The sequence below is a fragment of the Copadichromis virginalis genome, linkage group LG4 (genome assembly GCF_057382275.1).
Source record: "Copadichromis virginalis isolate Kocher_CV1m ecotype Utaka linkage group LG4, C_Virginalis_male_GT1.1, whole genome shotgun sequence".
Lineage (NCBI taxonomy): Eukaryota > Metazoa > Chordata > Actinopteri > Cichliformes > Cichlidae > Copadichromis > Copadichromis virginalis.
This window is the reverse complement of record NC_140621.1, coordinates 30,641,042-30,654,622: the sequence shown is the minus strand read 5'-3', so window position 1 is coordinate 30,654,622 and position 13,581 is coordinate 30,641,042. Positions and strand designations below refer to the sequence as shown.

General features: G+C 40.1%; 1 protein-coding gene across 1 annotated transcript; it reads left to right on the top strand.

The window, feature by feature from the left end:
• Positions 1-3,774: 3,774 nt before the first annotated feature.
• slc4a1a (solute carrier family 4 member 1a (Diego blood group)) lies at positions 3,775-12,295 on the top strand. Its single transcript, XM_085454852.1, has 21 exons — positions 3,775-3,960; positions 4,999-5,075; positions 5,196-5,251; positions 6,236-6,342; positions 6,434-6,480; positions 6,562-6,727; positions 6,813-6,948; positions 7,025-7,094; positions 7,203-7,245; positions 7,341-7,525; positions 7,641-7,848; positions 8,094-8,297; positions 8,402-8,550; positions 8,644-8,838; positions 8,959-9,204; positions 9,304-9,393; positions 9,835-10,001; positions 10,108-10,349; positions 10,433-10,602; positions 11,036-11,209; positions 11,301-12,295. The coding sequence occupies exons 2-21, from the start codon at positions 5,049-5,051 to the stop codon at positions 11,343-11,345; spliced, it is 2,727 nt and encodes a 908-aa protein (XP_085310978.1). The 5' UTR covers positions 3,775-3,960; positions 4,999-5,048; the 3' UTR covers positions 11,346-12,295.
• Positions 12,296-13,581: the final 1,286 nt, after the last annotated feature.

Here is a 13,581-nt window from a genome sequence, read left to right as displayed (position 1 = left end):
TACCATTGTGTAAACTCTCCCTTTTACTCTTGGTGCTATGCTTCATTCACAAATCACCCCGACACTCTTCTCCACCCACTCCACCCTGCATGAACTCTCTTCTTCTTTTGTCAACTGTACATTGTCTACGATTGTTGACCCCAAGCATTTAGACTCATCTAGTTTCACCAACTCTGCTCCTTGCATCTTCACTGTGATACCAGTGTCCCTCTCATTCACACACATTTTCTGTCTTGCTTTTACTGAATTTCATTCCTTTTCTTTCCAGACCATACCTCCAACTCTTCAGCCTCTCTTCCACCTGCTCCCAACTCTTACTACAGATCATAATGTTGTCTGCAACCATCACAGTGCACTGAGACTTGCCGGACCTCCTCTGTCAGCCTATTCATCACCAAAGAACAAGGGGCTCAGAGTTGATCACTGATTTAATCCCAGCCCATCCGTCACTCCCACTGCACACCTCACCACTATCTCTCTGTCCTCTTACATGTCCTGCGTAACCCTCACATACTTCTCTGCCACTCCTGACTTCCTCATGTATCTGTAAATTCATATATATACACGTATATATGAATTTACATATATTTTCAGCGGTAGTCTCAGAACTTCAGACCCCGCTATTGGTACAGGCTGTTTATTATTTATAGCTTTTTTGTATGTATACTACCAGTCAAAAGTTTGGACACATCGTCTCATTTAATGGTTTTTCTTTATTTTGACTACTTTTTACTATCTTATATTTTTACATTGTAAATGTACTGAAGACATCAAATATACGACACAAGATATATGGAATTACGTAGCAAAGAAAAAAATTGCTAAATAACTCTAAACATGTTTTACATTTTATATTCCTGAAAGTCACCATCCCTTTACTTTGTTTACAGCGCTGCAAACCCTTGGCCTTCTTTCAATGAGCTTCGTGATGTAGTCACCTGAAATGGTTTTCACTTCACAGGTGGGCTTTGTCAGGGTTCGTTTGTGGAATTTCTTGCCTTCTTAATGGGGTTGGGACCATCAGTTGTGTCGTCAGGTTGGTACACAGCTGACAGCCTATTTAACAACTGTTAGAATTCATATTATGGCAAGAACCAATCAGCTAACTAAAGAGAAATGACAGTCCATCATTACTTTAAGAACCCAGATTAGAGCCCAGATAAATGCCTCACAGAGTTCCAGCAGCAGACACATCTCTACGTCAACTGTTCAGAGGAGACTGCGTGAATCAGGGCTTTATGGTCTAAGGAAAAGCAACAAGCAAAGAGATTTGTTTGGGCCAAGAAACAGAAGGAATGGACATTAGACCAGTAGAAATCTGTGCTTTGGTCTTATGAATCCAAATATGAGATCTTGGGTTCCACCTGCCCTGTCAGAAAAGGTGAACGGATGGTCTCTACATGCATGGTTCCCACCATGAAGCATGAAGGAGGTGATGTGATGATTTGGGGGTGTTTTGCTGGTGACACTGTTGGGGATTTATTGAAAATTGAAAACACACTTAAACATTATGGCTATCACAGCGTCCTCTGCCGACATGCCATCCCATCCGGTTTGCATTTAATTGGACCATCATTTATTTTTCAACAGGACAATGACCCCAAACACATCTTCAGGCTGCGTAAGGGCTATTTGACCAAGAAGGAGAGTCATGGAGCGCTGCGCCAGATGGTCTCGCCTCCATGGTCACCTGACCTAAACCCTGTTGAGATGGCAAAGGGAAAAAGAGTGCTCAGCATCTCAGGGAACTCCTTCAAGACTGTCGGAAAACAATGACTACCTCATGAAGCTCATCGAGAGAATGCCAAGAGTGTGCAAAGCAGTACTCCAAGCAAAGAATGGCTACTTCTAAAATATAAAACATGTTTTGAATCATTTCACACTTTTTTATTTACTATTTAATTCCAAAAGTGTTCATTCATAGTTTCATAGCGATATCAATGGACACCACTATCGGCCAGATACCAGGCCGCCAGATAGTTAATATACAAATATTTGTGAGTAATACAACATTTAAACAAAGCTACATAAAGCACATTATGTGTTATACATGTTTTCAGAATTTTTTTCATTTTTCATTTTTTTCATTTTACTTTACACAAGCTGGTAAATTTCTCTGAAACACACATTCACATTATTATTTTGATCAGAGGTCATACAAAAGGCCCGTCACCTCAAAAAGTTTGGAAATCTCTGGCTAACGGCATAACATCATACACCAACATCTGCAAGATTAGTCGCTAACAGCACATTCTCCACCAACCACAGTGTCAATGCCAAACTTTGCAGTTTTAAAGACTGTGATCTTGATCCAAGATCTGTCATATTTAAGGCTGTGTGATGGGCGGATGAATTTCAGACCCAAATATTGGACACAGGAGACAGGAATGACACCAAGGCTAGCTTTAATGCTAATAGTTCGGGCCATAAACAAAGTCCAGAACTCAGACGCTGTTGAATTTCAGACACACAGTCTTGAGTTAAGACTTGAGCTGTGCAGGACCCAATGAAAGACGCACAGGACACATGGGATGACTGGGGGCATGGCAGCTGGGATTCAGTGTCTTGGATGGCCCTTCATAAAGCAATCTCTGAGACTGTCTCCCTCAGATGCTAACGCAGCTTGTACAGACTGAAGAGCACAAAATAGCACAAGTCTTTCTTACACTACAGCATTCAGTCTCAATGCGGAAAAAGAACACATAGTTATATTGCTCTCCCTCTCAGAAACAGAACACCTAATTTGTAAATCTGCAGACTCAGAAAGAGAAAACACCACTTTATTATTGGCCTGCTAAGAAACTGGAAAGAGCCTTATGATTGGAATTTGCTGTCTCAGGGAAAACACACGGGATTAATCAGTTTTACTCACACTGAACGCAGGCTCAGGGGGGCTGGCGTTGGCAGATGCTGGCAGGGATGCTGGCTTGGGCCCAGGTCACATATCTTAATACAGAACTGATACTGAAGCCTTCAAAAATGCATTTAGTTTATCAGTGATGACAATCATGTGTTCTGTGGCTTTAAGTGAATGCCAACAGGAGTGCTTTTCAGATTGCCTGTATGGTTGGTTTTACCCCCAGAAGACTTGTGAACAGGAAAACGGTCAGTTTACTTTGTGTGTTGACTGATAACTGCACTTGTTTTTGGACTTGCACTGCAGTAAATTCTCATTAGCAGTGCTCTTCCACAAGCTGTTATCACATGTTTTGAAAAAATTATGTTGCTCTTATTGTTTTTGTGTCTTTATTCATCTGTTTTACACTTTTTCTCAGTCTAGCCACATCCATGTGTGGCTTATCTATCACCAGCTACCAGCCTCCACCGCCAGGCAACTGCTGAGGATGTCTCACCCTGTTGATACCACATGACATGTTCGAGGGACAAACCAGGTGAGCTTGAAGGCTGTAACCGAAAAAAAAGTTGAGTTTAATGTGTTCCCATCACATCACTCACCCAACCCCTAATTTGAGGGAATCCCCAGTACGTAAACAAACTGACGTAGTAGGATGCTCTGCTCTTGATACTGTACATTGCCCCCTTCTTTACCCTCTTTGGCCCATGTGTGCTCCTTCGACAAGCTGAAGTACAGCTTGCTGTTTCATGCTGTCCCTGTCCAGACTTGGTTCATGCTGAGAGGGCGGATCGTCCAAATTAGGGTTGGGATATCCCTATGTCAAGGTGTCTAAGGCTGATAGCCATGTTTGTCTCTATCACCCCCCACCCATTCCTTGCCAGGTTGCCCCAACAGCCAACCAGAGGACCAGGAGGGTACTGCACCTCTTACGGTCGACGTAGTTTCATATGGGTGTTCCCGCTACTCTAGTTTTCTTGCTGTATTTGTCTTTTCGCTTGTTCTGGCTCATTTTGTCGCCGGGCTTGTTGAAGCTGACAGAACGGCTCGGCCTGTGATCGGCCTATTTCCTGTGCTGGAAACCTGGTAGGAGTACCTGTGTACAGGTAGGGGTGTTACCTCCTGTTGTAGGGTTCACACTTTTTAGCATTAATGATCCACAGGGAAGGGGTCAAACAGGATGGATATCGGAATGTACTCCAGTAGGAACATAGAGTCAAGCTTTTTATGTTTCTGACATGTTTGTAAGAAGTTTAGAGTGAAATTAATTCATTTGCTTGAGTAATTTTCTGGTAATCTTGTTAAAGAAAAAATTTGTTGTTTATATTTGTTGCTTTATTTTCCGCTTTTTGTTGTTAATTTGAATGCATGATAGAACATGCATGAAATGTTTAGATTTTTATTATTGTTTAAAATATATATTACTGCTTATTCTGACTATATGTTTAATAATCTGCATATTTTCAGTGCCGGGAAAAATATCTTTATCAGCAAATGACAACGCCTTCTTAAGACTTAAACTAACTAATGTCATTTGTTCCAAGAATTGCAAAAGCATTATTCGAATCTGGTATAGAGTAGATTTGCAATGTGAAACCTTTATTTTTCTACCTTTTAGGTGTCCAACAACAAATATTTTCGGTTGCCATTTATACCAAAAGTGCAAGACTTGTTCGTTTGTTTGAAAACTTGAAATACACTACACTCAAAAAAATTTCAGTTAGATTTATAATATTTTTCTATAACTTATGGTTCAATACCAAATAGTCCAAAATTTGAAAATTATTACTGTAGTGCTGTTGAGGATAAGAGATGTGTCTTGTTGAAGGGTGTAACCCAGAGATAAGACTGTAGGGCCTTTTTTTCAGCTGTAACGTAGTTCATATTCTTAACGGCTGGTTGATTATCTGCCCTCAGCTGCAACTCTGCTGACGAACGAGGATGATATATGATGGATTCCTCATTGAAACTCCCTAAAAAAGATCAAAGCAGGTTTTACTGTGATCATTTAGGGAATCAAAGTATGCCAGAAATCCCAACAGATAAAACACCTGTCTTGCACTTAGTCCATAGTGAGGTGTTGTTATTTCTTATTAGTTATCCCATGTGTTTTTAATTATATGTTCATTCATCCTCTGCCTTAGGGAATGCATGAAAGTATCTGAAAACTGGGAGGACAGATAAGCCAACATCCATGGAAAACAACTTAACTTTTGAGGAGGTTGTTTGTTTTGTGATTTTACATCCATCCATTCATCCATCTAAAATCTATGTCACTTTTTTTGATCCATTTTCATCCAGCTGTTTCAATGACTTCTTTTACAACTTTGCTCATATCTAGGGCAGTGACATGTCGTATGAAGACAATGGCTCAGCCTTCCCTTCTCCAGTGATGCTGTGAGTTCCTCCTGGCGTCGTTAAGCAAAACTGCAGTCCATGTTTATGTTGAAATTGTGGTGTCTCTGATAAGATAAGTGGGTCCTTCCCTGCCCTCAAATGAGAATGAGCATACTCTTGCCCCAACAACTTCCTCCATGACTGTATTTAGGTTAAGTTCTAATCAAACTATTTTGTCTGTTAAGTTTCCATCACAAAGTTAGGCTATGAGGCTTTTAGGCTCTTTTGGCTAATTGTTTAGGTTTTCAGATACAGCAATAGCAGTAGTCAGCTGCATTAAGTGAAAACATCCACATTTACTTGATCGCAGTTTAGCAACAGAATAGCACATAAACTTAATGATGCTTATCAGATGGTCAGAAAAATATCAAAAAGAGACATTTGTATATTGCGAGATACCTTCTGGGTGTAATACATGGGCAGCTGCTTACAATTATAGTGCCTGCCTAACAGCGTGTTGGGCCGCTCTCAATAGCCACAGCTTACAATTATGTTTGATTTAAGTCATGTAGGAAAGAGAGGTCTGGATGCCTCTTACAAAAGCTCGCACACTGACAAATGTTTAATTATCATGAATTCCGGGTAGCAGAGGTAGTTTAAGTTTATAGGTCAGCAATGAGATACACAGCCAATCATCGTTACGCTACAAAGCAGCTAACAAATTAGTTGAGCAAGCCTGCCATCTTGTGGCCATTTTCAGAATGACACTAATGACAGACTAACTGTGTGAGTGGTTTGACTGATTTAATCAAGGAAAGATATTTACTTTGCTAAATGCAATCACTGACTTCAAAGTTAATCTCTCTAAAAACACAGATAAGGCAATGTAATTTTCTTTTTAATTTATATCTAATCACAGATCAACTGCTTGCTTGTCTTTACGACTTGCCTGTAAGACTTGATGTGATGTCAGAAGGTGTTTTTGAGCAGAATTCATGATGATCCCTGATCTTAAATAGTGTTTTCCTTTGGTGCTATCACTAGGACCATACCAGGTCAGAGTGATGACTTTGACCTTGAAAGGGGGAGGGAGGAGGTGGAAGAGGATGAGCCATCTCCGAAGCCCATCGTCATTCCCACCAATTCAGAGGGTAAAGTCTTCTTAAAGTCTGTGTTTTCTCTGTGTTGTGGTTTGATTTTATATACCTACGTACAAATCACACCTCTGTCTTTTTATTTCAGCGTTTCTGAACCTGAATACCAATGCCACAACAAGAGGGGATGCCCAAGTTAGTTTACAGTTTTTAGTGTTTCAAATCCATTATTAAAATTCACCAATGAAATGAACTAATCACACTGAATTATCATAGGCCTATGTGGAGCTGAATGAGCTCGAGGGAAACATCTGGCAGGAGACTGGCCGCTGGGTGGGCTACGAGGAAAACTTTAACCAGGCCACAGGAAAATGGGGTCCTTCTCATGTCTCCTATCTCACTTTTACCAGCCTGCTCCACGTCCGCAAGGCCATGAGTACAGGTGAGTATGGAGCTTAACGTGTACACAAATCACTGTTTATATCTGAATAAAATCAAACTTTAAAACCTGTGTTACATTTCCCCAGGTGCTATTATCCTTGACATGAATGCCAGCAATCTGTCTGCTGTGGTTGAGAAAATGGTTGATGAAATGCTGAACAAGGATGTGATCCGTTCCAGTGATCACAGTGACCTGATGAGAGTTCTCCTGAGGAAACGCAGGTAACCCATACAACATATTTCTTTTGCAAGATGCCAAATTCTTAAACATGACTGCTCATTTGATTTGTCCTTCCAGTCAAACTGAGGGACCTGTGGTCACTCCCTTTGGTGATATTCAGATGCAGACCTTTTCTGTCACGAAAAAGGTACAAATTTGGGGGGAGGTTATGCAGATTATTATATGTGTATTTATTTATTTATTGTCAGTGAAGCAGAGTTTACATGTTTTACTACTTTACTTGTTCTCTCTGCAGAGAGACAGCTCTGACAATGTAGAGGCTTCAATTGTCCTCTCAGGTATGCCTAACTTTTCCTGATTTCCCATTCATTTATCTTCAGTTTTTGTACCTAGTTCTGGAACAGATATATCAAAATGTGCGTGTTTCTCACAGGTGAACTGGACTTCCTGCAGAAACCAGCGGTGGCCTTCGCCAGGCTGAGTGACTCTGTAGTGATGGAGTCTGTCCTGGAGTCTTCTATCCCTGTTCGCTTCATATTTCTGTTGGTGGGCCCCGGCCACAGTGGAATCAACTACAGTGAAAGCGGTCGTGCCATGGGTGCTCTGCTGGCCGACTGGGTGAGCAAGAAGAGGAAACATGCCTCTGTAGAAATTGCGCAGTTTAATCAAAATAAAGGACACCTCATTTGTTTGGTTTCAGGTGAATAAAAACTTATATCTGTCTCTATGTCAGGTGTTCTGCCTGGAAGCTCACTTGGCTCAGACTTCAAAAGAGATCACAGATGCCATCGCTGACTTCATGGACTGCAGCATTGTGATTCCACCCACTCAGATCCAAGATAAGGCAATGCTGGAGCCGGTGATTGACTTCCAGAAAAAACTCTTGAGTGACAGACTCCGTTCCACTGACCCCCGTCTTACCTTTGGGGAAAGGGTGAAAGGTCAGCATACAACTAAAATAAGAAGCTCCTATTTGGCGTTTAAAAAGAGATATCTACAACACCTACAACAGCAAAATGAGCCAATGAGGTTTGGGGAGTAATAGATCCTTTAGATTAAATTTATTGTACACAGTAACAGAAAAAGAAAAAATGGACACAAAAAAACTAAAAGAATCTCGTGCATAAGGAAGAACTGAAGGATTTTGGCAGTAAATAAAATGTATTTGATTTGTTTGTTTCTCTAGCTCTGCAACCTCCACCGGGGCCGAAGGAGGATCCTCTGGCCCGAACGGGCTATCCTTTTGGTGGCATGGTGAAGGATATCAAGCGCCGTTACCGCCACTACATCAGCGACTTCACAGATGCTGTGAACCCTCAGGTTCTTGCTGCCGTCATCTTTATTTACTTCGCTGCCCTTTCTCCAGCCATCACCTTCGGAGGGCTTCTAGGTAAAAGAGAGTGACATAGAGAGAAATGTGTGATTTTGCATTCTTAACTCGTTTTAGAAATTTGCTTTGTTTCATTAATATTCATCCTTATTGTGTGCACCCAGCTGACAAAACGGAAAAAATGATGGGCGTGTCAGAGCTTATGATCTCCACTGCCGCCCAGGGTGTCTTCTTCTGTTTAATTGCCGCCCAGCCAGTCCTTGTCATCGGCTTTTCCGGACCATTGCTGGTGTTTGAGGAAGCTTTTTTCGTTGTATGTAAAAGTCGTTGCATGTTAGAACTCAAAAACTCAAGTTTCTTAAAGGCTACTTTTAAAACTTCCTTTCCTTTTTTCCTTTTTTAACAGTTCTGCAAGATGCAGGGTATTGAGTACATCGTAGGCCGCATATGGGTGGGTATGTGGCTGATAGTGATCGTGGTTGTCATCGTGGCAATGGAGGGCAGTTTCCTGGTCCGATACATTTCCCGCTTCACCCAAGAAATCTTCTCCATCCTCATCTCTCTCATCTTCATCTACGAGACCTTCAATAAGCTCTTCAAGGTTTAATTTGATTTCTCTAACTGTCTTATTTGCTTTATCTTCTTGTACTTTCTCATAATTTCGTTGTACATGTACAATGACTACAAAGGTCTATTCTATTCTATTCCTTCTCTTTTTCAGATCTTCAAAACCCATCCTTTGATCCTGAACTATGAATATCTGAATGATACACTGGACAATCCTTTCCACCCAGTCATGACGGAGCGTGTTGAGATTCATCCAGATGGAAATGTAACAGTTAAGAGTGTTGAAATTGAAAGGGCATACCCCAACACTGCCCTGCTCTCTATGTGCCTGATGTTTGGCTGCTTCTTCATTGCATACTTCTTCCGTCAATTTAAGAATGGCCATTTCTTTCCTGGCTGGGTAAGATCAAGTCTTGAACGGAGAAGTTTTCCAACTCAACACTTTATTTAGATGCTGAGAATCTGACCTTTTTGTGTCCTTTGCTCTCTTTCTTACTAGCTTCGTCGTTTGATTGGAGATTTCGGAGTCCCCATTGCTATTTTCTTCATGATTGCAGTAGATATCAGCATTGAAGATGCTTACACTCAGGTGAGTGTTGTGGAAATGAGCATATAAAAAATATTTATTTAAAAAGTATCCATGTCTTTGTGTGCAAATAATCACAAGCCAAATACATATCTGACACGCTCAGTGTTTCTAACCCAGTTACACCTATATGGTGATCAGGTGCAGAGCTTTTAAACATTCCCTAAATTAGATGGAAATGTGCCTTTCTTGAGATCAGTTAGAGCTGTGTCTACATTCAAAGACAAATCAAAACCCTTTCTAATGTCACATGTTTAGCATTCTTAAACTTATCTTTTTTAAACTAACCCTTAGAGAGAAAGCAAGATAACTTGCCCCCTCCACGTCTGTCCCATTAGCATGAATTTTATGAATCCAAACAGTTCTCAAAATGTATGATGGAAGTCCAAAGAATCTACCTTTAACTGTCTTTCTAATTAGCATCATCACTCTATCTTCTCATAGAAACTGGTTGTGCCAAAAGGTATTGAAGTGACTAACCCCACGGTGAGGGGATGGTTTATCAATCCCATGGGAGAAAAGAAGCCTTTCCCCGGCTGGATGATAGGTGCCAGCTGTATACCTGCAGTGCTTGTCTTCATCCTCATCTTCCTTGAGTCCCAAATTACTACGTGAGTGACACTTTAAACGAATACAGTATTAGTTTTTGTGATTTCAACTACTTAAAAAGAAAATATTTAAGAAATCTCTGTTTTCAATGTTCTCTGGGAATCCCAGGCTGATTGTGAGCAAAGCGGAAAGGAAAATGATAAAAGGGTCGGGTTTCCACTGGGACCTTCTCATCCTGGTCACCATGGGAGGAATCGCATCTATCTTTGGAGTCCCTTGGCTGAGTGCTGCCACTGTGCGATCTGTCACCCACGCCAATGCTCTCACTGTCATGTCTAAGGGCCCCAAACCAGAGATAGAGAAAGTGATTGAGCAGAGGGTCAGCGGCATGATTGTGGCCATCATGATTGGTAGGTGCTGCCATCTACAGCAATGATGCAGGCACTTCAGAGTCAGAGTAAATAACCATTTTACCTCTCATGCCAATTTTCAGGAGTTTCTATTTACATGGAGCCTATTCTGAAGATGATTCCAATGACAGCCTTGTTTGGCATCTTCCTCTATATGGGTATCACTTCTCTAAATGGAATCCAGATGTGGGACAGGATCCTTCTGCTCATTACTCCCAAGAAATACCATCCCCCTGATGCCTATGCCACCAGGGTATCTATTCAGCACAATACAGTTTATTTTACACTAATCAGCTAATCATAAAAATTTGCATGCCGTACACCTTCATGTTTTGAAGCTAACTCACTGTGTTAGACAGTTTTCCTCAGAGCACAAAAAGTATTTAGTATTGTTTACAATTTTTAATCTATTTGCTATTTTTTGCATGTCTTTGTAGCTTTGTGCCTCACATTTGTGTCTTTTGTTGTATATCTTTGTGATCATTTTTTACCTTGCTTTCATTTTTACTCACTTTCCCAGACCTGTTAACGGTACTTTCAAAAACAGCCAATGGTTCACAGCTCCTTGCATTAGATTATGTATCCCATCCTGCTTTTTCTTATATATCCAAGTCTAATGGTGTAATAATTACCAAATAGCTTGTCAATTAGTGCATTTCTCACTCTTATTTTTGTCATTTGTACAGGTGAGTACCATGCGAATGCATCTGTTCACTCTGATCCAGCTCGTGTGCCTGGGTGTACTTTGGGCGGTGAAGATGAGCAGCTTCTCTCTGGCTCTGCCTTTTGTTCTCATTCTTACCGTTCCTCTGCGCATGCTCATGACTGGCAGGCTCTTCTCTGCCATGGAAATGAAATGTGTAAGTGCTTATCTATATTTTTCAGATGTAGCTCTTCGTGTCATTTCATATGTACATTTCTTTGTTGTAACCTGATCTGCATGTGTTGCAGCTGGACGCTGATGACGCCAAAGTGACATTTGAGGAGGATGAGTAGGATGGATCCATACTGCCACAAACATCACCATACCGTTCATAGTCACATTTTATTTAGTGATGCCACTTCTTTGCAGATTCAAACTGTTCCATTATTGTTTGTCTTTAAAGGGCATTACCTGACATTTATTAATATATGACTTCTGCATCTAAATTTGTGTTTGCAACCATAACAGACAACCAAAATGTATTCAATTTCATCATCGAGACCTATCAGGTATTACTAATTAATATTTTGAGGTTTTAGGATTTCAAAAATGTTTTTTAAGGTATAAGTGGCTGTTTATGTACTTAGATACAGAGTGGCATTTTCTCTCAGGGAAAAATGAATGAATGAATTTTGAAAATAAGAGATATTTTCCCCTGAGATGTTAGATAGATCCATTTATATATAATAGTGTTATTTTCTTTTAGTGCTCAATTACAGCATGGCTTTAATATTACAACAATGCAGTTAAATTGTAGTTCTGCCTATGTTATAATAATGTAATTTCACCTTACTTTAAGCTAAGGAAAGCTGATGTCAGCTCTTCAGATGAGCACAAAATAATTAATTTTGTGAGACTATAATGTGCCTTTTGTCCATAGTGTATCAGATTATTCAGAAAAGTGTGAAGTTGTTTCTGAAGTTTTCCCATTTACTTTGTGTATTCTTTATGCAACAGTTTAGACTTTTTTTGTTCAGTTGGCCTATATAGAATATAAATGCACTGCTTGTGTGTAAGTGTTTAAATGCTTTGTGATTTTAAATGAGATGTGCAGTGCAGGTAGATAGTTGAAGCTGAGATCTTATTGTTTGTATTGATTGTTATACTGATGACATAATCAGGTAAAACTCTGTATACATTTTCCTTGTCGTGCATTTTATGTTGCCCATCACATTTGTGTGCAAAACACTGTACATGCTTTGGATTTAATTTTATTAAAAAATAAAGACAACCTTAAAACGCATGTTTTCATTAACGCATTAAGTAACACAATATGTCACATCACATGTCAACAGTTTGTCATTATTTTTACCCTGCAAGAAAGAGGAGAGGGCGTGAGGAGCATGTCTGCCACTCAGCTTCATGCTGCCTTCAATGATATCAGGAAACTTCAAAGTCCTGCTGCTCTGGAAGACAAGGGGCCTATTCTTACTTATTATTAGCCTGAACTATGATAATAACACAGAGGGGATCATTAAACGGAATACTGTTTTCTTTCTCAGACTAGTAAAACATGTTTAGCTGAATGACATGTCAAATAATATATAGATACACAACATACAAAACCGTGAAGTTGTAAAATATGCCCTTTGTTATGTATTTTTTATGTCATGATGTCACTTTTTAATAATGTTACTAATATTCAGTCAAGACAAACATAGTTGGATTTTCCTATTCCTTAAATAGTGCAACTGCTTTGAGGCAAACTGAACTGCGACACAAATAGTTAAAATCCTTTGGGGAAAATGATCACGGCAGGAAAGGGGTAAATTTCTTGTTCTGAGCAAGGGCGTAGATTTGGCATGGACGGAAGGGACATGTCCCCACCAATATCCAGCGATTATTCAATTGTCCCCACCAATAATTTGATCTCTTCGAGTAAAGAAAAACAAACTCGATTAAAAAAAAAAACGATCCGTCAACGTCTCATTCAGCCAGCGGTGCAGAAAGAGTTAAATTACGTTCTCTACTGGAGTCCTGCCTCATGTGACAAATATGGCCAATGTGATTGGCTGTGCCTTTCAGGGAGCTCTGTTTAGTTTTAGCAGCTGCAAGCCTGCGCTGCGAGGACCTGCAAGGAGGCGAGGAGGATGGCAGCAAAAAGGAAGAACCTGGATATAAAAAAGTATTTCGGAAACTAACTGCACAACAGGCAGCACTATTAGTTATCTCAGTCTCCCAGAGTAGCATTTCTAATTTTGATTGAAACTGTCAGAGAAAACGGCAGCCTCGAGCAAGCCAGGATACTAGTTTACAGAGGCTGTAAAAATTTTATGTGTAACATTAAAATGTTGGTGACACAATAATTTCTTCCTAATGGCACTGACATATTCATAGGGTTAATTTTTGAGACAAAATATCATGAGGTAGTCGTGATTTTGCAAATATTCCACCTTGGAGTGCAGTTTGCACAAAGTGTTTTAAAAATGCACTCACCCTACAAACATTACTGATGAGTCAAGATCTGCACAAATTGACAGAAACACTGAAGCAGCTCCCCATTTTATTCTTATTGTCATGTATGTCCTA